This window comes from Streptopelia decaocto, assembly GCF_964273445.1.
Source record: "Streptopelia decaocto genome assembly, chromosome: 13".
In the NCBI taxonomy this organism is placed as follows: domain Eukaryota; kingdom Metazoa; phylum Chordata; class Aves; order Columbiformes; family Columbidae; genus Streptopelia; species Streptopelia decaocto.
Genome location: NC_138668.1, coordinates 17,138,167 through 17,164,013, shown reverse-complemented (window position 1 = coordinate 17,164,013; position 25,847 = coordinate 17,138,167). Strand labels below are relative to the sequence as shown.

The 25,847-nt window shown below is 40.5% G+C and overlaps 1 protein-coding gene across 5 annotated transcripts in view; it reads left to right on the top strand.

Annotated features, from left to right (window-relative positions):
- SNX29 (sorting nexin 29) overlaps positions 1-25,847 on the top strand; it is a 126,246-nt gene that overhangs the window by 33,393 nt on the left and 67,006 nt on the right. For all 5 annotated transcript variants that reach the window (XM_082064112.1, XM_082064115.1, XM_082064113.1 and 2 more), the window contains exons 14-16: positions 6,071-6,153; positions 10,886-10,992; positions 24,640-24,756. In XM_082064112.1, coding sequence (XP_081920238.1) covers positions 6,071-6,153; positions 10,886-10,992; positions 24,640-24,756 — 307 coding nt within the window. The remainder of the gene's footprint in view (positions 1-6,070; positions 6,154-10,885; positions 10,993-24,639; positions 24,757-25,847) is intronic.

Sequence of the window (25,847 nt, the reverse complement as noted above, 5' to 3'; positions counted from 1 at the left end):
AGAGATGCTCACTTAAGCTAACTCATTATTTTTAAACAAGTTTATGTAATTTCTCTTACTGCTACGGAGACTGAGTATGTTGTGTGAATTGTTCAGAAAGTCAGTTTACCTTGTCACATGAAAAAAATCTTGAGAGCTGCTTAGGTACAACAGCTTCTTGTGTCACCTGTTATTTTGGACTTCAGATGCATTTCTTTAACGTTTCATTGCAACTCATTTTTTAGCACGTAAGAAAATTAGCTTATAGTTCTGTGGGAATCTAGGTTTTGTTGGTTCACTTGGTACACTGTAGGTGATGCTGCTGCAGTAGTAAGAGTAGTACATTTTTAAAAATAAATAATATTTTAAACCAGGAATTTGGGCAAGCTGAATAATTTGAAGAATTTGAAATAACAAAAATTTTGGAAATGCTTTGTAAGTGCTGTATAATAAATGTGGTGAGAGGAAACTAGGTTTCAGGTATTTCGTAATAGTGAAATCTCACTGTTTACCTTGAAAACAATGGATCACATGACTTGAATAGAAAAATTTCCTCAATTGTAATATTCCAAACATCTTACATCAAAGAAAATCATCCAGTAACAATCTGGCTATTGTATTTTCGTGAACAAGTATGCTTCAGATTGCGAGCGCTGGTATTGATGCCTGTCCCCAAAGCTCCTGCAAGGCATTGGGCGCAGGTGTCCGTCAGCGGGCCGCTCTGGGGCCGCAGGGCCGTGCTGTGCCGCTGGGCTCCTGGCACTGCTAAAGCTTTTTAATTGAGATGCTTTGTTTCTGTGTGGAAAACCGTTACATCCCCCTACAGGGCAAACACCTTTATTGAAGTTGACTGTGAAACTGGATCGTCTCAGATTGCATATTTTTAGACTATTTTCAGAAATGTTGGAGGAAAGCATTTTACAAAGGACGGGCCTTGTAGCAAGAAAAGCAGATTGACAGAGATGATAACTCACTGTGTAGGGAAATGGAGCTGAGAATGTGACTATACTTATCTTACACTTTTAGGTACCTTCTGTTTACTGCGTACATTCCATAACCTAATCCGCCTCCTCTTATTTAGTGCCTGTATTATTTAAGACATGTTGTCTTTGGATTTGGCACTTAATGTTTTCCAGCACTTCCCAGAGAGCCGTAGCTCGGGGTGGGCGAAATGATGTGCTGTGCATCTTGCAGTGGTGGCGTGACTGACCTTGAGCAGCTGCTTAGACAGAGGAAAAGTGTCTCTTGTCCCTGCTTGTGAAAACTAATTGGACTATTCCTATATTCAGTGACTCTTTTTTCCTGCTTGGTTACTTGGTGACATGTCACAAGTTACAAGTTATTTCAGAAGATAAATAGCTTCGTCATATGTCTTGTCCACAAAGTCATTTTTTGCTTTTTCAGGTGTGATATCAATGCTTGGATGGAGCCCTTTCATAGTTTGTTTGAGCACAGTCTGTGTTGTGAAGCCACCATAAGAATAGTTTTCTGTTGATCGTGGATATGGTGTTTCTCTTTCATGACAAGCAGTTAAATTTATCTCATTATTCCTCATTACAGTGTTTTTCAGAGATTGGCTTTATAGTATAATCGTATATAGTTCCACTTCCACTTCTATGAGTAATAGTTTTTATTTTTCTTATTTCATTTAGGTTATATATGGTTACAATTAATTTTGCTCTTGTACCTCCTAATAGTAGGAACGTAGGCTAATTCAGGTTGGAAGGCAGTCACCCAGCCCAACCTCTCCCTCTATATGTATATATAGGTTCTACATATTCTGGCAGTGCATTGTTTATTTCAATTCATTCTCAAGATTCATGCAATTATTTTATTATTTGGAGATTTGGTACTTTTACAATGTTTTCTAAACCACTAATGCATTGGTTGGATTTTGTTTTTTGTAAGCCTGAATTTAGAAATAAGACACGTTTTAGGAGTAAGCTGCACAGAAAGCACTTGTTAGCGTCTCGTGGTTGTGCCAGAAGCGTGATTGCCGTGTTCTTCAGGCCACTGGAGTTGAGATCCAGGAGAAACGACGAAGAACTTGTCAGATTCTTTTCAAACCGTGCTCATTTGACAGAAGCCCGAGGGGGATTTTTGTAGCTTTTTCAAGAAGCAGGTGTGGTGGGTCTCTTCCTCTGCAACAAAAGTCGTAACTTAAAGTTTATTATATTATAAAATTATCATTCTTACAATAGTTTTGATTTTCTTTTAGGCAAGATTTTCTCAAATACTAATTTTTAAATAATAAACTTGAGAGCAAGTGTAGTTATTTTTGCTTCAAAATTAGGCAGGGAATTGAAGGTATTTGGCAACTTAGTTTTATTATATAATCAATCATTACATGTCATTCCAGATAGTTTTCCAAAAAACGATAATAAATGAGCAAGTTGTTGCTCAGGTGTTCTGTGGCTGTACACCGTTCATGAATATTTAAAGAAAATTTCTTTTCAGTAAAAGATGATTTTGTTTCCCTATGAGTATGATCAGTGTCACTAAACATGGCAATTGAAAAAGAAATGCTTTGCTATGAATGTTGTATTTGCTCGCCTTGGCTAAAAGGCCACGTTACCCTGGTCAGGCCTGCCGGGGGGTGCTGCGGCGCCAGGCCCTGGGTGCTCTCCGGACAAACCGACTGACTGGTGTTCTGTTTCTGACCTTGGTTTCAGTGCACGAGTTCAGTAGGATCCTGCAGGTTTTTCTATAATTTGTGAATACATACAGTGGTTTCTGGTGAATTTTTCAAGTATCTCTGACAATAGAAATATTTACAATTTTAGGGATTTTATGAGATGGTATCTTCCATTTTAGAAAATTGATACGCGGAACTCACGTATCAGGTTTTGATACCTGCATTCCTCTTTGCTTGCAGTTGTTATTTTGTACTGATTAATTACCATAATTACTACTGGTTTTTTCTCCTGGTTTTGAGCAAAGACACTAACAGCTGAGAGTGGATACACATAAATTGGTAACACTCTGATTTATCTTCAGGAAAAGTACTAAACCAAAAGCTAACTACAGAGTTCGGTAGTATCTGAAGTCATTTCACTGGATGAAAATGCTATAGGATAAAATATACTCTGCTAAAAAAGACCGATCCTTACTGCATTAGTTTATAAAAAAGATGTTAATGGAACCTGGAAATACCTTTATCTGGTTTTCTTTGGAGAATAGTCACAGAGCTGTGGAGAAACTCTTGCAGTTGCTTGAAAAAGCTTCAGATGGCGTAGAATTTATCGTGCTGTTGTGGGTGTGTGGCATTGATACTTTGCTGTACTTACATGTGTTTGTGTTCCCCTGGTCGTATTTTGGAGAGATTGCAGAGGGGAGTCTGCTCCGTCAGAAGCTGGAAAGCTGAAACAATAAACCTGGGGAAATACATGGGTTTTTCTTTGTCTTGAAGACATGGAGTTTCAAAGCTGTTTCGCTAATCTGCTTCTTATGTGTACCAAATAATAAAAAACCACAAAGAGGCCTGGGGAGGAGTTAAATTCTCATTTTATAGGATGCTTTCATTTTTTAATTTTTTTTTTTTGGTGATTGGATTGCATTTTTTTCAATGTAGCAATTAATGTGCAGTTTTCTAGTTTTATAATCAAACTACCGAAGAATAGTATCATTGTTCTGCTGGAGTAATCACCAGTGGTATAAAAACTGATCAACACCACACACTAGACCTGTGCCATGTGAGCAAAAAGAATCATTTGGAGGAACAGTAGATTGTCATCCTCTGTCATTGAGCTGACACGGGGTAAAATTACATATTCTCACTGTCTTTCAGCCACTTATTGACAAGGGAGAAGTGATCATGCAGGGAAATGTGTTGTAATGAGGTTTTGGAGATGGTTGTGCTTTTAGTGTCATCATTCTCTCTGTTTCCCATGGATTTCAACCTGATTTTGTAACTATTTGTTTTCCTGTCTGTTCCTTCACCTTGCACTGCCAGCCGTGCCACTCGTTCTTCAGCACGGGATGGGCATTTTGGAGCACTGTGAAAGATGCTGGGAGCCCTGTGGTGGTCACTGGGCTCATCGCAGGCTCACAGTTTTGCTTCAAGCTGGAGGGTAAAGTTTGGAAAAGTTGCAAAAGGCAAGTTGGGGCCTTCACCTAGAAATATTTCACATCCTTGACAACAGGGAGGAGTCCTGGCCCAGGTGGACAAGAATTTCTGCAAATCTGACCCTTAGCTCCTATGCAGGAGTTTCTCCTATAAAATACTTGCTATGAATATCTGATAGGATGCCTCTTGAACTCATTAAAGACTTTTTAGGGAGTGTTTGCTATTTTTTTTTAAACATTCTCTGATAAAATGTATCAGGATGGGCTCTCTTTGGTGTCTAGCTAAATAATGGTAATGAGAAAGAGATTTCAAAGAAAGAGAAGTAATAAGATGATAAAGAGGCATATTAAAAAATTGTGACTGGGCCATAGTGTCCTGGTTTGAATTTCAGTCTTGTATCAAAAACCCAAGTGAATTAGAGACTTTCTGGAGTTCATCTGTACTGTATCAATTTTGATTCGATAGGCACAGTACTGAAAAATTGATTTATTTTTTTCCCTGCTGTCTCAGTACAGACAGAAGCACTGAGACTGTTCCCAAAGGCCGAAAGGAGATGTGTGTGATTACTTCTTTAGAATCCTTAAAACTCAATATATTATAATTGTAGATAGTTCTTTCCATGCAGACGTATTTACACTTCTGGGGAGAAATCTTTTTGTCTAGCTGTCAAACTATTCTTTTTTTAATGAACAAATTATTTAGATTTGGTTTAATATATAGTATTTCTGTGTTTCTGATTGTTTTTTCCTTAATCTGAATAGCAGTGTCCAACTCTGTGAAAACCAACTTGTTCTTTGTAGTCTAGGAAACAAAAAATATCATAAAATGCATAAAATCATCAAGGACTTTTAAAAAATTTGATAGTTGGGTAATCAATAGTTTCTTCTCAATTATGTAGCAACCTCCTGCTAAAGGATTGAATAAAACTGAGGTTACATCATTCAGAAAACTGATTTGAAATCCATAGAAATATGTATATTGTACCAGTCTAGGGTTTTATTTATAAATATGGCATTGCTCACAACAGCAATTTAATTTTCTGTGTGTGTATATGTACATATATATGTACATTTTGTGTGTTATCTGTATGGTATCATAAGGACCATCAAACGTATTTGTTTGGGTTTCTGAATACTTGTCATTCTTAGATAGATTCCCATACATGCAATGTGCTGCACCTGTGTATTTCTCCCCTGGTGTTTCCTTGAAGAGCAGAAGTTGTCTGAGTGCGCTCTTCCGCAACACGTTTCAGTTACGTCTCTCCTGTAGAAACACTTCTGGTGCGCGTGGTTAACTCAGTGGCCTTAGATACGGAGTTTGCAGACATGCCATTTGTCAGCTTTGATTCCAATACAGTGGGTCAGAATCCATTTCATTTCCCCCGGATATGAAGTTGCGGTGTTTTGTGGTGTCAGTGTTGTGCTGTCCGAAGGAGGACGGGCCTGGCACAGGCACTGCAGCGGCCTGGCCCCAGGGACTCGCTGTGCTTCTTCCCTTCTGGTTCCCGTTGAGGAACGATCCGTGGAGAACTTTCCTTTGCCTGGTGGTGCTGAACTGCTGCCATTTTCTTACGCTGGAGTCGGTTTCTAAAGCTGAGTTCTTATTTGTTTGACATTAAATACATGGACAACTAGTAAAATGAGTATCTAATTTTATACTGGCCATTCGAATTTCCCTGGCTAGTATCACGCCCTTGGTTTTTCAATCGACTGTTGATTTAGATAGACTCTATCATTTTTCTGCCATCAATGTAGCATAGTGTAGAACATCTAAATTAAACGAATGATGAAACCTTTTGATTGTGAGATGATCTGTTTCACTGAGTTGTTTGTGTGGCCCTGGAAAACTAGTTTTCGTGGTGCTCTGCTGTTGATGTAATGTGTAAGTCATTGTTTTTTTTGTCTTGATAAACTTAGATAAAGCTTCTTATCACAGATAATATGTTTCTTTCCATTGAAATGGGCTTTCCTTTATTTTGAGAAAACACTAATATTTATTTATTTATTCTGTTCTTTTTATCAACAGAGAAAATGAGGTGCTAAAAGTGCAACTGAAGAAGTATGTAGGAGCTGTCCAGATGCTCAGAAGAGAGGGTCAGACAGTGGAAGGTAAGGATGAAATGAAGGGGAAGAAAAACCCCATACACACACAGGCTTTGTTCTTCTGTATGTGACCGTTGAGCCAGAGGTTTATGGGAGGTACAGTAACCACGGGCTGCCTGGCAGAACATCAGCCTTCCCCTTGGGAAATACCAGTGTCTGAAGAGCTGCCAGTTGTGTTTCTCTGAAAAATTTAATGAAATGTAACAAGGGCAAGTCTAGAGTGTTACATCTGGGCAGGAATAACCCCAGGTTCCAGTATAAGTTGGGGAATGACCTGTTGGAGAGCAGTGTAGGGGAAAGGGACCTGGGGGTCCTGGGGACAGCAGGGTGACCATGAGCCAGCACTGGGCCCTTGTGGCCAGGAAGCCAATGGGACCTGGGGTGGGTTAGAAGGGGGTGGTCAGTAGGTCAGAGAGGTTCTCCTGCCCCTCTGCTCTGCCCTGGGGAGACCACACCTGGAATCTTGTGTCCAGTTGTGGCCCCTCAGTTCCAGCAGGACAGGGAACTGCTGGAGAGAGTCCAGCGCAGCCACCAAGATGCTGCAGGGAGTGGAGCATCTCCCGTGTGAGGAAAGGCTGAGGGAGCTGGGGCTCTGGAGCTGGACAAGAGGACACTGAGGGGGGACTCATTCCTGGGGATCAATATGGAAAGGGGGAGTGTCAGGAGGATGGAGCCAGGCTCTTCTGGTGACAACCAGTGACAGGACAAGGGGCAATGGGTGCAAACTGGAACACAGGAGGTTCCACCTAAATTTGAGAAGAAACTTGTTCCCGGTGCGGGTGTCAGAGCCTGGCCCAGGCTGCCCAGGGGGGTTGTGGAGTCTCCTTCTGTGCAGACATTCCAACCCGCCTGGACACCTTCCTGTGTAACCTCACCTGGGTGTTCCTGCTCCATGGGGGATTGCACTGGATGAGCTTTCCAGGGCCCTTCAACCCCTGACACTCTGGGGCTCTGTGAGATGTGTCCCTGCAGCAGCTCTGCTTGGGCTGCTGGCTGTGTGTGCACAGCTTTGTAATGCAGATTAGTATCACACTTGTGTTATGTGATGGCATAATATCAACTTACTGCTAAGTAGAAACAATCCAAAAGTCTTTGCTTTCCTTGCTGAGTTTTTGACCAAACAAATGAAATAATTTAGATGAAAATGGGGTTAACAAGAGATAATTATAAGCCCGATTCACCTCTTCCAAGGATGACAGAGTAATATCTCCCAATAGTGAAAATAAGATATTTGATTTCTTTTCCTTTTGAGAAAAAATACCATTGTAGATTTTGGTACTTGTTTGGTACTTTACAGAGCATTTTTTGGTAGATGAGGTGATCTTACCTTTTTTCAATAAGAAACTTTCCAGAAAAAGCTATCAGATAAAGATTTGATTTAAAAAATAATCTGTGAAGTAATGTTGTATGGGAACATAAGCATGATTATCTTGAGGAGAGAAAATTTAGTATCTCTAGGTGCTACCGTTAGTGTTGTTTTGGAGACCAGTATGAGCCTGTTTGAAGTAGACTCTGTATTAAGACCAGACATTTTACTGTCTTTGCTGTGCTGCTCTGACTAATGAGCAGATTGCACATCTGAAAGATAACGAGTTCTCAGCACTGTGACCTGTTTTTCGTCAACGGTGACAGAAATGTTGATGGGGGGATGAACCAGGGTCTTGATCCTGAATCATTTTCTGACGGGACCTGTATTTCCACTGACCACAGAGGCGTTGGGGCGGCGCGGTGGCTTTTCGGAAATGGACGCCATCTGTCTTTTCTTTTTTAAATTATTTTTTTCAATTGTCACTATTGTGGTCACATAAGTGACTATATGAATGATACTACATTAATTCTGCTCTTAAGGGCTGGTCACTATACCTGCCTGGAGTTGCAAAACTTCATTCATCCTTAAAAGGATTTTGGTTAGTGAGAGCACATGTTTTTACTTCTGACTTTGCTGGAGCGTAGTCATTCATATTGAGAATTATTCACGGAAACCATCGCTTAAGCTTCTTATAATAGCAGAAATTATCCTTCATTAGATACTGACAGTTTACATGATGAGTATAATTATAGGAAAAGAAAAAATATTCCTAGGCTAGCTATATTCTGCCATGTTAAAATTGTGCAAATTAGTGAGTGATAAGAATAGAAACTGGGTAGGATGGTCAGATTTTCTAGATCAAAAAGGGGGATGGAATAGTACCCACATTTCTACAAATGAATACACGTATGCTTTGTGCTCAAAGGACATCTAATCAATCCGCAGCAGTTTTCTGTAGTATTTATTGTTAGTGACCAGAATAAATTGCAGCTATGTGCACTATTTGTAATATTTTTTTCTCTATATTCTAACTCCACCCATTGTATTTTTATAAAACCAAATATGTTTTTTTTCTTAGCTACCGTTGGTGGTTTATGTTAAATTTTCAGTCGTACTGGGCCCTCTAACTCGAAAAAATACTTCAGGATATAAAGGATCCCTGAGAGCTGATACATTTAGATACAACACAGGAGAGAAGACCAAAGAAGTTTGTTCTTGTAGCGGGTTTATGGGAACAATTGCCCCCAGGGTTTACATACACAACTTGCTGCATCTCATTGTACACATTCATATTTTTCAGTTGTGAGCCTTCATAATTAGGAATATTTGCATTATTAGAAAGAGCTATTTGTACTTTTCAGTATATATATCATTACGTAACTTAAGGCAAATTATTGAAATCCAGTTGTGATATGACTTAAAGTGACTGTAACAACTTGTCTTAAGTCATTTTGTTCTTAATTAGCTTATATGCTTGAAAGAATAACAGAGTGTATCTGCAAGACCTGTTTTATTACTGTATCTGAGATTGTGACAATTTTGCAAAGAAAATAGAGTGAAGAAACTACTGTTTTCTCTGCTTTTGTCATTTTAAATTAAAATTCTTGTTGGTTTCTTATGAATTAGTTTGCGCGCTCCCAGATGAAGGTTCTTGCCTGGTAAGCGGCCTTACCCGCAGCCAGGGCCGTGGCACCGGGAGCTGTGGGCGCCTGGCAGCTCCTGGCCCTGCGGCCGTGGCTGATGCTGGGGACTTGTCTGTGTCAGGGGGCAGAAACAGCCACCGCGCGTCACTGCTGCCCCGTGTTACCACCATGAGTAGTTCCAGCAGTGGTTAATCTTCCAAATGGTAGCAGCACAAAGGTCTTACATGCATTGTAGATTTTGGAACGTGGTGTGTTTAGACCTTCAGTGAAGCTGTTTGGAAAGAGTCAAAGTAAAATGAGCTTCTGCTGTTACTTTTATGTCTATACATAGAGAAGAATCTACATTTGCTACAATAATCTGATCAGATGCTATTGAGTATGGCTTTTAAGTAGTTTCCTAAAATAATAAATGAAACTCAGCATACTTTGCTTTGCAATGACTTAAAAAACCCAAACAAACAAAAAAAACGCTCAGCAAATAGGATGATAAATAAATCGTCCAAGAGTCAGAACTGTGTCAAGTTTAGAATATCACACCGGCTTTCAACAGGAATGATCACTGCTGTAGACTGAGCAGATATTGTTATCTAAATACTTAATAAATGAGCATCCTGATTTCTCAGCCATCAGCACGAGTTGTACGCGTCCCATTTTCCAAACCTGCTTACATACAATAATATCATGTACATGAAAATGCTGATATTAGAAATTTGTGGCTGAAGAACTCCAAGCAAGGTTTACAAGCAATAGCTCTTAAGATAACTTCCAGCATTCACTTATAATAATAATAAACCTGTGAATGTATGTATTCTTACTTAAAGTAAAAATCAGTTCCCAGGCTCAAGAGTATTAAGTCAGATGAATTATGGTGTCTTCTATCTCCATTATATAGTGGTTGTATGTGTATGGTTTAGGTTTTGAGAAATGGCGAAAGCATTTGTTAAACCTGTTTTACTAGGGGTTCTTTACTTTATATGTGCTAACTTGTTTTTTAAGAAATTCATGATCTGTGAGAAGAAGTTGAATTGGACTTTGTGTAACTTGGAGGAGACTTAGAATAGGCTTTAAAGTGATCATCAAATACATAAATGAGACCTGGGAACAGGAACAGAATAAGCTGTCGTTTTCATTCACTGCAGTTAAGAAAAGAACTTATGGGCTTAAATGGCAGGTGAAGGACATTTAATTAGCTATCAAGAAAACCTTACTGAGGAGAACACTTAAATTTAAATAGATTGTGCAGGGAAGCATGAAATCTCCATTATTGGAGGTTTCTAAGAATAAATTAGACAATTAACTGTCAGAAATGAAATGACTACAGCTGATTCTCCTTTCTGCAAACTCATGAAATACTAGATTGTATTTATGGAATGTCCATTCTCAGCCCTATTTTCTGTAATTTCTATGATAGGTGGGTATTCTGTGCAAGTAGTACGAAAGAATGCTTTGGAAGAGAAGTAGAAAAGAGACTTGAAAAAGAAGCATAGGCTTAGATTGCAAAGACTTTGGGCAGGAATGCAGTTACACCTGCATCTCTTAGCTGTAGTCACACAACAGCCCGGTGCTTTGTGTTTGCATTTCCTTCTGTTGAGATACCTATCTCAGTATTGCTGACAACACAGCTCCTTGCAATATTTGGGTTTTAGGACTTGTAATACTGTTTAATATCACATCTTATTTTTGTCCTTCTAATAATTGTTTCTTTTAGAGCTATTACTTCTAAACAGGTTCTTGTAGATGTTTGTGTAATGTAATGTTTTAATCAGAGGCGTTTCTTTGTTTTTAGTTCTGCCGAACGTTTGGAGCACTGATGGTGAATTTACTATTCCCGAGCAAAAGCCAGTAGAAAACAATGAGGAACTAGCCAGCTCTTACGAAAGAAAGCTGATTGAGGTAATGTTTGTACAGCACAAATGTTATGAAATCATACTTGTAGTATAACTCGTGAAGCTGTAAATAGTTTCTTTGCTTAGTTCTTTTCCCCACTAGTGCGAAAAAAGTCTGATTTTTGCTTTAAAAGAAAAAAAATAGAAATATTTAATTTTCATGCTCCTGGAGTTAAAATACAAATTTGTTCATTCAACTTCAAAGCATCTTTAAAGCAATTCACATAATTAAAAATACTTTTCCTAACAAGGGTACACATATATCCTTTGATATAAAAATGAAGGTTTTAATAAATAAACAAGTTCCTTAAGTTTGTAAGTGACAGTGGTGAAGTTGAAAGCATCATGGCCAGCAGGTGCCAGGTATTGTATAAGTTGCAGTACACACAGGCACTGTTACAGCACGTACAGGCATTGCTGTTACACCAGTTGAGCTTTACAATTAGAACATACTGAAAATGTAGCTTTTTCTGTGCTTTCATACTGTTTTCTTGTGGCCAGGTTGTGTTTCATTTTTGTATTCCGTTCCCATGTAGCTTATTGAATATGGCACTGTGGAAATGGATGATGGAAGCTGAAAGTTCTGTTGATATGATCATGTTAGAAAAAGGTCTTAATACAAGATTCACTCGTGAGACTAATGCAAAATTCATTAAAGAAAAAAAAAAGAAAGATTAGGGTTTCATCCTAAATTTAAATACAAATTATTTTCCAGACAAAAGTAATGAAATTTAATATCTAATACCCCTTTCTCCTATTAAATATTAAATGAATATTTTAATAAAAAGTAAAACAATTCTCTGTATCTTTCTGTTGCCCAAAATACTCTGGAATTGGGTAGTCATATTAACTGATGAACATGAAGATGACTAAAAATACAGGTCATACATCAAAGAGATTAATACAGTTCTTCTAAAACATTCATGCTTGGTTATCCTTGTCGCACAGGACCATGTGAAACTAATTCTCTCCCTAGTGCAGCCCTTGGGCTGAGTTCTTCTGACTCCTTTCCTCTGTTCTGTACCGATCAAAAGAATATCTTAATTAAGAGCACAGGTAAAATCTCTTTCAGCTTTCAGAGCATCCTCCTTAGTTCTCCCGAGCTTGTTGTGTGTGTTCAGGAATGTGCTGCTGACACTGAGGCTGTGAAAAGCACCGGTGACACAGCAGTGGATGGAACCGCTGGCAAACCGTGTTGGAAAGCACTCTGCATCTGAGTCTCACCGCTCAGGAACAGTATCTTTACATAGCAGAATAGGACGTCACCTCTGTAACAGTCCAGATGTATTTACCAAGTCAGTCCTCCCTTTTCTCTCCACAAATGAAAGGCGTCAAGTCTTATTTTCAAAGGTTGGCCTACGTTGTGTTGCACATTGAAGACTAGGATCGAAACCGCTCTTGAATGCTGGTCTGGCAGTTCCAGTCATCTTGAATTGGGGCTGAAAAATGTTTGGACTTAGGCAGCTTTACTAACTGTTATTTTGTGCCTAGTAGAGCGTTTCAGCTGAAGACAAAGATTCCCTTGAATTTCTTGATAGCTCAGGATGTCGAAGTTCCCCTCCAGAGAAATGACTGGCTGTACAGAGAATCAAAATAATGGGTTTGCTGAGTAATTTGAGATTTCTTTTGTTCTGTTTTTCCATTGGAAATGATTTTGTTGGTAACAATGAAGAATTTTTCATTTTATTAGCATGTTTGTAGAAAAGTTCGTATTTATCAAAGTTCTTTAATTATGACACGTAAATAGGTTGATTTAACCAAGTGGACAGAGAAAAGTTGAAACTAAGAATTCTGAAGGAATAAAGAAACTTAAAGAATCTTAGAGAAACTTTTCACTAAACAGTATACTTAAAACAGCGCTAGGGAAATTTTTGTGGAAGTTCTGCTTGATTTTTTACTGGTGTATTTCCTGTACGTAGTAGTGAAACCTCTATCTAGTTACCATGAGTTCTTGTGCACACGCGGCTTGGAGCTTGGTGGGTACTGGGAGGTCTTTGGGTGCCTCTGGCAATTCCCATCTCTTTTCCGAAGTCATATGCTTTGGGTCTAGAATGCTATTTTGTTTTCAAAGAGAAAATGGGTCGATTTATACAACTCTCAAGCCATGAATAATGAGGTGTGTTTAAAATCATCTTAAGATACGTTTTGGGCCATTTCTTTGCATTGTTAGCGTAAGTTTGTTGTATGTAAGGTAAAAATATGTTTAATTTTCTTTGTCATGCTGATTTAATGTTTGTCAGAGTAACGTCACCCGTTTTCCTGCGTTACACCGAGGGAGAGACAAAGTCTTCATAGTTTGTATTGCAACTAAGCTCAAAATGAACAATTACTGAAGACTTGCTGACATGTCAGACCTGATATTGCTGGGGATTTACCATGAAACAGAACAAACAAAAAACTGAAAACAGTCGGGGTGTTTGTACATCTTAAAAAGACCTGTGGTCAGATCGTGACCTGTAAAACATTGTTCCCAGCTGGTTTGTTCTTCCCTTTGTGGCTGCAGACCACTAACGGACTTGTAAACATATCTAATTAGGGAGAACACAACTTCAGCTTTCTTTGCGCTTTCAGCCTCTCATAATTTTGTACTCTCTTTAGGAGTAATTTTAGTGGTGGAGTTTAACTTGCATTTCATCAAAGTCAGATTGTAGGTTATGCTCATGATGTACAAAATGCCTGTACGAGAACCATTGCTAGGAGTCAGAATTTTGCTGCATTAGGAATTGCTCAGGTTTTCAAGTAAAGCTCCATAGAAACCTGCAGTTTGCCTTTTAACGAGCTTGTGCCTTTTCCTAAAGCTCAGAGGCTTGGCTGCTTCTGTGATAGGTGGACTGTTTTATTTCTGTGCCTGACAGCTGGATCTCTGAGCGTTCGGTCTGTGAGGCTGGCAGCCGCGTTTCCTGACCGGGGAGGTGCGTCCGCTCATCCCGTGAAGTCAAGATGTGAACCACTTTGTTCAAATAAATACACTCAGTAGATTAGAGTTGAGGGTTTCTTTCTGAATATTAGATATTCATGAGATCTAACATGTGTCTGAAAGGTTAAGCTTAATGTTTTTTAAATGCCTGACAAATTATGCAGCTCTTCTGAAAAGTTAAATTGCTTCAAACATTTGAAACAATATCTACGAAAGGTAATTTTGGATACTCAGCCAAGCTTTCACCATGCTGGAGAGTTTCCCTTTGTGAATTTTCATGCCTTCTTTCTTGCTGAACCAGTAACTGATCAGCCAGTTGCATCCTGAGGCCTCAGAAGCATTCTACTGATGATTTTTGCTCAAACTGCCTTCTAGATTTTTACCTTCAGTCTTCTCAATTACATTTCAAAGCACTTGAATGACTTTAAGGTATATTGAGTTTTTTTGAGGGATAAAGAACAAATTTATGGCATGTATCATTGTGGTTGGGTAGGTGGCTTTTTAAGCACTTTTAAACATTTGACCTTGCAAAAGGTAGCTTTCAGTCTTAAAAATATGGAGATATAAGTAAATTTTGCTTACATTTATTTTTTAGTTTTTCAGTAGTATGCTGTCAGATCATTAAAGTGTCTAAATATTGGAGGATTTTCAAATGTGAGAATATGACTTTGTTCATGGTGCAAATACATGAGATTTGGGTTTTTGTTACAAAATCCCATCTCGCATAAAAAGCTCTCTGGTCAGGAAAGGCACCCAAAATCACTCGAATCTTTGCCAGAAAGTCTCAGCGTCTTTGTAGAATTGTCTCAGTTTAGTGTCACGGGTACCAATATACTGTAATGGATTTCTTTCCTATGTTCTGGATTGAGATCCTGCAGTGGGAATTTTGATGATACAGCAATTTTGGTCACATCTGCATAAAGTGCTGCTCGTTCTTTAACACAAGCTGATTGTGTGGAAAGGCTGTGCCAGCCACAGGGCAACTTGGTTACCTGCTTAAAAACCCCAGTCTGACTGTGAAGAATTGTTTGGTTGTCAGGTTTTTTCTGATGCTTTTCTTCTAAAATTCATTTTGATTTGTTCTTTCCTTACTTTTGATCTCCAAGTGGTTCTACATATTAAGCTGAAAAGCCTTTCACTGTGTTAACAGTATGTGCTCTCGCCTGTTAATGACGTTCTAAGACAAGAAGAAACCATTCTTTAAGAAGTAAACTCTGAAATACCAACTAACTTAGCTGAAAACTTCCCTGAGCACCATTTCATTGACCTACATGACCCATTTTATTGGAAAGCAATGAGGATAAGTTTTTTGCTCTTTGACAGGCTTCTGTGAAGACATGGATTTTTTTTCCCGTATATTAAAATGCCTACAAACATAATTATAAAATAATAGCACTGTTTTGCTTAGATTTAATGTTTTCTCATAGGAGAGAATTGAAAAATAGCCTTTTGTGAAACAAACAAACAATCTTTGGCCCTTGTTAGCACTGAATGAACAGTGCAAGTTTCTCTCTTGTGTTTGTATCTCTCCTGTCAGTCGATTATTTACTAACAGCTGCTTTATTAACGTCCTTGCATTTGCCACAAGAATTCCTTCCGGGGGTGAATGGGATCAGTGAGGCTTTTGGAAATGGTTGGGTGTTTTCATTTTCTAACGTACGGGTGTCAGTGTGACCTGCGGCCTGGCTGCTGGGCGGGAGCTGTGCTTGAGGCCAGCGCAGCAAACAGGCTGCAGGGAGCGCTGCCGAGGGTTAGGATTGCGGGGTGACAATCAAACCCTGGCAGATGTATTGTTAACCCCCTATCCCTCCCCACTTCCCCCTTTTTGCCCCTCCCTCTCCCCTTTTCCCACTCAGCACAGGCGATTGGGAGGGAAAGAAGGACAGAGAGAAGAGAGCTGGAAAAATTAACAATGTTTTACTAATGCTACTAATAAGAATAGAGAAAATAATACAAAATATACAAAACCAATCTTGAAAGTCTCAGCAACTGCAGATCCGGCACCCGAAGTCCTGAACTGGACTCTGCAGCCAACCGGAGCTGGATTCAGTCTCTCTCTAGGCCTCAGTTCGCAGGGACGACTAGCACGGTCCTCTCCTAATGTTGGCCATAAGCAGAAGGGAAAAACAAAGGCGAAAAGCAAAAGGGAAAAAGGGATGAGATCCTCATGATCTCCCACTTTTATATGAAGTATTCATGTGAATGGAATGTTATACACAGTTGGTCAGTTTCTCGGTCAGCGGTTTCTCGTCGCCCCTCTCGCGAGATGTCCATCCGTGCTTATCAATAAGTTTGCATTCCAGTGCTAGGTTTACCAAAACATGGATCTGGTTCCCCAGGAAAATGCAGCTCATATGAAGCTTTAGCTGACAGGCAAATTCACTAAAAGAGAAACTTGTTTTTAACAAAACCAGGACAGCGCGCTGCTCAGCACTCCCACCCTTTGCAGCTTTTGCCGGTTACACTGTGACTGAGATGCAGGGAGATGCAGTTGCATCCGGCCAGTGCTAAAGGGTAGACTTCTTTTGTGGATCTTAAAAGAATTAGTCTTATTTAATCAGGTCGTGAAATACGCCTTTCTATATGTGTATATTTATTTTCTCAGTAACAATTTCTGTTAAAAAAAAAATAAAATTGTTCACTTCCAAGGGTGTGCAATGTGCAGTTTAAGTTACCAAGTGCAATCGTAGCACAAGTGAACTGGCAGGAACTTTTTTTGTGTGCAACTCTTGTCATATAACACATAGTTCTCTGAATGCTGCGTATAGTATCTCCTTGACAAACCAGTTCTGGCTGAGTGAGGTGAACAGGTTTGTGAAGCAAGAGCAGCGCACCCGTGGACCAGCGCACCCGTGGACCAGCGCACCCGTGGACCAGCGCACCCATGGACCAGCGCACCCGTGGACCAGCGCACCCGTGGACCAGCGCACCCGTGGGTCAGCGCACCCGTGGGTCAGCACACCCACACCCGTGGGTCAGCACACCCGTGGGTCAGCACACCCGTGGGTCAGCACACCCACACCCGTGGGTCAGCGCACCCGTGGGTCAGCGCACCCGTGGGTCAGCACACCCGCACCCGTGGGTCAGCGCACCCGTGGGTCAGCGCACCCTTCAGCTGGGATCCGGCTGCTAATGTGCACACTGGCCAGGTTTTAACATCTTTTTTACAAACAAACTTATTTCTGAGTCACTGCTGTTACTATTCAGTTATTGGTAAATAACCGTGGTAAGGGTTAAGCACTCTCTTTTGCAAGTCCTACAAGGAAAAAACTGTGGTATTTATGGTGAACCATGGCTATTTCTTGTCTTACCTCTTGTATTTTAACTGCTACAGGTAACTGTTATCAAAGCAAGGTTTCAGGAAGAGGTGGTATCTTTAGTTATCGAATCACATACCTGGGGAAAACATGGACAAAGTTCCTCAGGTTGAACACATGCTGTGGTTTGTGTTGCACCTTTGGCAGCACTGTCAATGTAAGTGGTCGGTCTGTTGCTCGAATCCCGCTTCTGTAGCCCAGGGCGCCTGCCCCACACTTGTGATGGGACAGAAGTTTCTGTGTCCGTGGTGCAAACTGGTTTGGGAACCTGGTTTGGCTGAAAAAACGTTTTTGAGGTATTTTCATTCAGATCACTTTCCTCATCGGACTGACAGTCCTGCACACAGCGCACATGGCAGGGAAGGATATGGAGAGCAGCAGGGTTTTGGGATCACTGCTGAAGATCTCCGTAGTGTAAAACCCTGGTACACAAACATCGAGGTGCATCTGAAGGATGGCAGCGATTGCTCAGTCTGCTACCTATGCTAATCTGGTGTGATCTGAAGGAAAAAAGGCAGCTCAGGGACAGCGAGATACAGCAAACGAACGTCTGTGGACTAGTGGAACCACAGGTGGACGTGGCTTCAAGCAGCCCTGTCCCAGGAGGAGCCCCTGGCGCCCAGGAGGGGTGGGAAGTCTTTTTATCATCGTGGTCCAAACGTGGCACATGGGGATAACAACCAGAAAACTGGGATGAGAAAGAAAAGAAACATTTCTGTTATGCTTTTGTGGTTCCACAGTCATTAATAAACAGTGGATCTGTACACTGTCAGGTCAGCTGAGCTGACCAGCTGGTTTGGACTAGGGATGGAACCACAATTGCATTGTGTAGCTGAAACATAAAATGTGCCGGTCTGTGTTTTTGTTGCATCTGTACAAGTTACGGGGGGACAGTTACTACCTGGTCTAGAGTAAAGCCTGCTAGGTAAAAATTAGTCTGGCTACATTTTTTTTTGAAAAAAAATAAATCATTGAAGTGATTGGCACTAGAGAAGTAATTTCACATGCCATAAAATACTATTTTGAACTCATGATTTTTAGTACCCAATAGTAGTATTAAGGGTTCTCTTGGAGGCGGGCTGTGGAATGTTTATGAGAAGTTGTCTCCGATAGTAACTGTGTCTCTGTACATCATTGCTTATGTTGGATTATCCTTGTGAACGTTGGTTGTACATTCAGAGTATTTGGTGTTGGCTCATGAAGATAATGCCGGTAAAGGGATAATAAGTTGCGATTCAGAGTAGCTGTCTCGGTGCAGTAGATGAGGTGAAACCATCCTCCAGGTGTGAAATGAGAAGTTAAAAGGATCCAGGGAAAGAAATAGTGGTGGTGGTAGTTAGAAATTTGTTTAGATCTTTTGTCCTGGGCTTTGGCCTTTGCTACGAGGATACTCGGAAGGATGCAGCAGCTGGAGACATGCTCATTTTATCCCTCTTCTTAACATTTATTTTATCCCTTTATTAACGCTTCCTAAGCTCGTTATCCTGTGTACCTGATTTTACTTTTGCTGGTTATTTTCGTTTTCCCTGGCCAGACACAGGACCTGCCAGAGGAGAGTTCTTCCCGTCTTAGTGCTCTTTTGTATGTCGGGATTCATCTCAGTAAACACTGGCGGTGCTGTACGCGCCTGACAAAGGCCGTGATACATCGCAAGCATTAATATATAGTTAGCATCTAAGTGCACTATTCCTCATCTATACTGAGTTGAAAGCAACAGCAGCTTCTCTTCTTGTTGGTTTCAATGAATTGTGACTTATGCTTGCCTTATGTAGCTACGGTCAAACGAAAATAAACCCCAAACGAAAATCCATACCGCAAAATAAAAAAGAAAACCAAACCAAAACAACCCAAACCAAACCCTGTTCTTACATGGATCTGTCACTCTGCCTTGAACCAGATAACGTTCCTGCAGATGGAGATGGCAGGAATACAAAGTCGAAGTTTTGCAGAAGAAAGCAATGACTAAGCATTTCATGGCTGTAGCAATAGATTTGTCTGAACTCTCTGCCATTTGGGGTTTTACTGTTTTTCACTTCTAGAAAAACAAAGTTATTAATATTTAATAGGGTACCTGCTCTTTTTTTTAAGACCTTTGGCATTATTTCTGTTGGGGGAAAATGCAGAAGAATGTAGAGTTTTGAAAAAGGGCATTTTCTCATGGAAAAAATACACCCGTGCTTCACTGAGAGCAAAAGGGAGCGACGAGCAGTCCTGTCCAGAGCTCCTTGGGAAATACATTGGTTTGCATTTTGTGATGACTGGAGGAACAAATGCCTGTACCTGACAAGGCATCGTTCTGTCAGGTGTGGCTCAGGCAAAAACTTTATGAATTTTAGCTGCAAGTTATATGAAAAAAAAGAGTTCCACTAAAATGCTCTTAAAAAAACCTTATTAACTTTTTATTGTTGAAAGTTCTTAAAAGTCTGTTTCTCTAAAAGCATGTCCTTCTGAGACAGATTGTATGGTTGATATGCATTGGGAAACGTTCCTGGCATGTTTTGAGTGAGCAGCCCAGCCCTTTGCCGTGGCACATGGAGCGGAACTGACCTTGGCCATGTCTCTGGAAACGGCTCTAGAACGTGGTGCTGGTCTGGCCAAGGGGAACTTGGGCGTTCGCACTTTGATTTTCTGCTTTAAACATATTGTCGTGAAGAAAAACAACTGTAAAGATGATTGAAGTCCCAATAGGGAAAAGTATTGCTTAAACTTCAGTGTAAAATGAACAAAGGAAAATGTGATGACATAAAATGTAACTGAAAATATACAATTATAAGGAGACCTCTTTATTGGTTTTGGCAGACCTTGATGCAGGAAAAACTAGAGGAACCTAAGTTAATATAGTTATTCAGAAGTAATATCCTATCACTACTTTTGGTTTACTGTATGGTAATACATTTTTGCTTTGACAAGTAAAAGTATTGAAGTAACTTAATTACTAATAAAAGTGATTTCCACAAGCAGCGTACCTGCCAGTTTGTCCTTTTGATGATATATAGCAAGTGATTTGCTGTTCTGCTTGCTGTTAAATTTTCTTTTTGTTATTTAACTTTGCTAGGGACACTTACACATTTTTATAATACTTGCAGTGTTTTGAGAGCACTGTTGAATTTCCATGTTAATCGAGTCTGCAAGTAGAAATCTGTTTCAAGGACATCCAAAGGGGGAGAGAAATCAGTAAGATATCCCGTCAGATAGTTTGGACGTTGTTCTGTTAGAGACAGGCATTGGAAAAGCAGCTTACGTGTTTGAAATCGTGTTTGATAAGTTTTGCATCCATTCGTAAATTTGTATATTGCTTTTGATAACCAGTCAAGCAACTATCAGTAGGATGGTTTTGCTCCATGTGTTTGCAGCCAGCAGCGTCCTGCGGCGTCTCGGGTGAGAAACACAAGGAAATTTTACCACCAGCCCAGGTTCTCTGTAATCAACTGAGATCTGCTAATGAAGTTCTAAGATACTGCACCACTCACTTGGAATTGCAGTGAATGGTTAAGCCAATGTGGAGAATAATTTATCCAAAGTTAATGACATTGTTATTACTTTATCTAGTAAAGATTTTGTTTGCTGCATAAATGTTTGTAATTTATGAAGCAAAACTACTCGCTAATGGCACCTACTGGCATTAGTTGTAACACAGTAGTTCATATGGGTTTAGATATCTTGAAGTCAAAGAACCTTTTTTATCAAGGGTGAGATGTGAATACACAGTGTCATTACTTGATAGTGTGGAAGTCCCAGTGTTGAGACTTTTATCAGGAGGAGCCAGAAAAGAGGATCACGATGAGGCAGGGAGTTTAGTTTTTCTGATGGGATTAAGTGCAACAGAAATGCTTGACAAGAACAAACCCCAAACCAATAAATTAAAGCTGCTTTAGTACACTATTATTAATAATAATAATAATAACAACAACAACAACAACAACGAAAAAAAGCTTTTGATTGTGGAAACTATATTAATACTATGTTAAACCTTTGCACTTCAGAAAGTGAGGAGTGCAACTAAACGGTAATTATGTGTTGCAAGCTTTTTTGTATAGTGATGGATAAGATAAAGCATCAATATTAATCTAAAAGTGCTTACATAATTAGGCAAACAAATAAAAATGTTTGCCTGTTTGGGTTTAAATTAATCTGTGAAATATTTAGCTTTTGTACTTCCTGATAGTCCCATTACAAGAGAAGTTTGTTGTTACATCAATTATTTTTACTGTTTTTTCAGGAATTTGCTGAGCATTTCAGAATAGTTTGTAAATTCAGAATTAATGACATATATCAGACTAGAGAAATCATATCTGGGCTTAGTTTAGCTCTTTTGCATATATGACACAGTGATAAATTACTGGATTTGAAAGACTCCCTGTAATTTAAAAAGAAATTGGAAAAGAATACTTGAAGATCAAATCAGGTATAATTGTTTTTATTTTCAATCTGTGATGTCAGCTCCTGGCTTGTCGAATTGAAGCTGTTTTTTCTGTTTGCTTTGATGATGTGAAGGATACAGGTTGTCTGGAACAAAGCACTAAATTAGAAGCAAGCACTAAATTAAACAAATTGAATCAAACTGCTTTATCTTGGAGAACTTCTCTGGGGAGGGGAAGGCAGAGTGGTAACTGAGGAAAGCACAGAATTCGTTGATAGCAGTGAACTGCTCCCAGAGGGGAGCTCTGAACCCCGGGGAGACTGGGCACAGTCCGAGTCCGGTGCTTTCGTTGAAGGGCTGGTGTTCATCTCACTGACCTGGGCTTTCTGAGTGGGGCCCTGTTCTACTGGCTTTGGCTGGCGCTACGAGGAGGCGCCTCAAGAGTCGCTGTCACCTGAAAAGCTCTGAACTAAGTCAGGTCGTGGTGTCCGGCTGTGCCCCCCCGTCCCTGCGCTGCGCTCAGCTCCTCCCGGGACACCCGCGGCTCTCTGGCTCTGCTCTTCTCCCAGAGCAGCTCTCCTCAGGGCGACAGGAGTTCCGGAAGGAATTTACCAGGAAACTTCTGTTAGAACACTGGCGTTTTCTGAAGAGTCTTTCTTTTCCCTTGAAAATAATACTACAAATCCTTTTTTGCTCAGATTGCTTTGCTGTAAGACAGCTGCCCTGCCAGGTGTATCACGTACTGATTGTTCATCCATCAGAATTGAAACTTTTGTTCAATTTTATAAAGTAATGGTTCTGATAGGAGTAGCTGAAGATATTGCTGAACACAGATTTTAAGTTTCTTTTAGCGTTTCCCTGTTTCTGCTTGTTTCCCCAGCACCTTCTCCTGATGATAACACATTACTACTACTATTTAGACCTTTGCCATTTGGGAGCCCTTGTGTCGTGGGGGGGTAATTTAGGGTTCTGTTCACTGCAGAACACCGTTTAGATTTCTTAAAGAGAATTGCAACTTAAAAGGGTTCGGTGGTGGGTTCGCTCTGTTATTTACTGCATGGGGGAAATATGCCAAGCCGAATGCCGCTGACCTTCTCTGCAGTTGCCCATACCTGCTTAGGAAGCAAACCGTCCGGTGTCTGCCCTGCCTGGTAACCGTCCCCTCCGGAATCCGTGTCCTGGAGCTCCGGAGACCCCCAGGCCAGGCCTGTACCCGTCACGGTGCAGACCATCGGGATTCTTCTCTCCCCGATAACCGTTCGCTCTGGAGTCTGTATTTTAGAACTCCAGTACAAACTTTCAGGTGAGGCCTGATAACCGTATGCAGAGCAGATTTTCAGGAGACAAAATTCTCAGAAAATAAAAAATACAATGGAGTAGAATAGCAGGAGGGCTGGCTCAAGCTGGGTACCTGCGCAGAGCTCCATCTGAGCATAGGAAACCATAACCTTTTATATCTTTACAAACCATTCACACCATGATTCGGTGCCATAGCAGTGTTTCACTCGGGGTCTTCTTGCTTCTCATTGGATCTTCTCTGATTCCACGTGGGCCCTTGTTTTGTTCAGCTGTAGACATTGGTTATTGTCCATAACCGTGCAGGTACTCTTTGGTGTGAATAAATCCTTTCTTCTCAGTAAAGTGCAAAATAGACCTTATCTTGCAAGTGTTCAGTGTAGTTTGTAGTTGCTTTTGTCAAATAGGAGCAGAACTTTACAGCTTAAAATTTGAGCAGATCTAGTTTACCAAGTAACATGAAGCAAAGAGTATACTGAAAATCATACAACCTTATATCTGTAAATAATCCATTACATTTAGTATGCATCTTCTTAAGCTAAATGACTAATATTGGACTTAAATTGGGCTCATCCACTGACCTGTGAGTAGTAAAACCATTGCCATACAGCTCACTTATTTAGCAGGGAGGGCTCGAAGGGGCTCATCCAGGCTGTCGTATTTGCAGAACGAAGTGGTTGACTCGTAGTCAAATTGCGCAGAGTAGGAAAAGTCTGCACGAGACTCCCTGAACCCACGGGTTACTGGTGCTCAGTTCCCATTCTGCTTCCCTGCGGGTCTCCTGGCAGGAGCTCTTGGCTGCGGCTCAGCCCGTTCCCTCTTCTGGAGCCTGGACCAAACTGCTCTGGTTTGGCTTGGGGGCCGAGCGCACCCGCCACACCTTGTACTTTTGGAGCTCTTCCCTCTTAAGCTGTTGGCTTAGACTTTAGTTCTGTGTAAGAAAAATTCAAGAGCTCAATATGATCTTTAACCTTGATTTGAGTTTTATTGTTCCTTGTTTTCTTGGCAGGGAACCAACTTAGACATAGTTTGCTCTGTATTAAAAAAAATGAATTGGTATACTTTTCATCCTTGTCATTCATCCAGGTCTGTTCACTGTCATAAACATCCTGCGTCAATTGGTACTTTCTTGATGCTCTGACTCAAACCCAGAGAGCACATCCACAGCCGGACTTTGTGTCCGAGGAGGCCGCAGGGTTTGCCTGTGCACAGCGACTCCAGCCGCAGCCTCGCTGTGCTGTTTGTGCTCCTCTGACCCCTCACAGATTTGCCTGCCATGAGTGGACTTCTATCTCCAGTCCTATTAAAACTCCTCATGAGAGTGCAGAATGTATTACACATGGCTAATTGACAAGGTGTAATGCAGTTTGTGCATTTTGTGTAATTCCCAGTTCAAAATATTGTGATTAGTTTGTAACTGTTGAGTGCTGTGTTCATCAAAGGATTAAACAAAAGCTATAGGTGTTTTATTAGAATCACTTGCTGTAGGATCTCCTGTGACAGGAATGAATTTGGACGTAGAGATGTATTTTGTCCTATTGAATTCAATACTGAAACCTACATTGTATGAGTCAAAATTGTTACAACAGTTTCTGTTCTTAAGGTTCAGTTCAAACTAGTGCATTTCAATGAGATGCACTACTTGGCAAGTATGGTAAAATACAAAATATAAATAAATTTGATATACGTGTAAGAAATTACATAGTGTGTTTGTTTGTCCTTTTCCGGTTTAGAGTGCAGTTACCTCTGGGCTTTGTTTTTCAGGTGGCTGAGATGCACGGGGAGCTGATTGAATTCAATGAGAGGCTGCACCGCGCTCTGATGGCCAAGGAAGCTCTGGTGTCCCAGATGAGACAAGAACTGATTGATTTGAGAGGGCCGGTATGTGTTTGTGTACTGCAGTGTGGAGTACTGCTCTGGAATCAGCTCAAAACCATTACTCATGATGAAATAAAATATATATTGTCTTATAAGAAATACCAGCTAACAACACGTAGGTCAAGAACAACTTACTTGGTATTTTTCATAGTGTTTGATTCTCTTTAGCAGAATTAAATGTAAAATAGATATATTCAGACAATGAAATTGTTTTCTACCAACTACTGCTTCACTTTGGCTTTTTTGTGCTAAAAGGCTGGGTTGAAACTTGAAAATGAACAGGGGAGAAATGGAAGGAGCCAAGCGTGTTCCCGGTAGTTGTTCATCTTCTGCGGGAGGCATATATTGATAGTTTTTGTTCATATGATTACATGATATTGCTCCTGACTTTTTTGTTGGCACTGGGAGCATTTGTACCTATTTCATCATAACAATTATGCAAAGGGGCTGATGACAGTTCTGTGTATTAGTGAAGCGGGATTTCACCTATAATTTTCAGCCTTTTAGATGGAAATAACCACGTCATTGTGTTTAGAAATGACAAATGATACATCAGGTGTAGTTTCTTACTGGGAGATTTTGGGCCGTGTGTCCCTGTTCAGAGAGTTCGGTTTTAACTTTGTGTCTCCATATCCTAATCCAGTAGTTAGATACCGATACTATGTTTTAATGTATCAGATATCAAGAGAAACTTTTTAAGTGGAAGAACTTTGGTGCAGAACTTCTGCAGGACACACAGAGCACTGTGAAACACAGAGTGTGTCTTTGCCCCCATGTGCTCCCTCATCCCCGTGAAGTGTCTGCATCGCTGGTTGGTGTCACAGTGACGGCACTCCAATGCCATCCCAGAACCAGTACCCAGTCTGTTTCAGCGCAGACGTGCAAGCCCTGGGACTCATTCATGTCATCCTTTTCCTTATGGCCGAAGTCCACACTCTATTTTTGAGGTTTTTCTGAAAAGCTTCTCCTGAAGGTAATTAAAATAACTGAGTGGATCTGGTCCTTTCTTTTCTCTGGCAGGAATGGCTGAGTTGTGGCGGAGCCATATCCCTCTTTTCTTGGGAAGGCAAAATTCAGTTTTGTCCTGTGTGCTG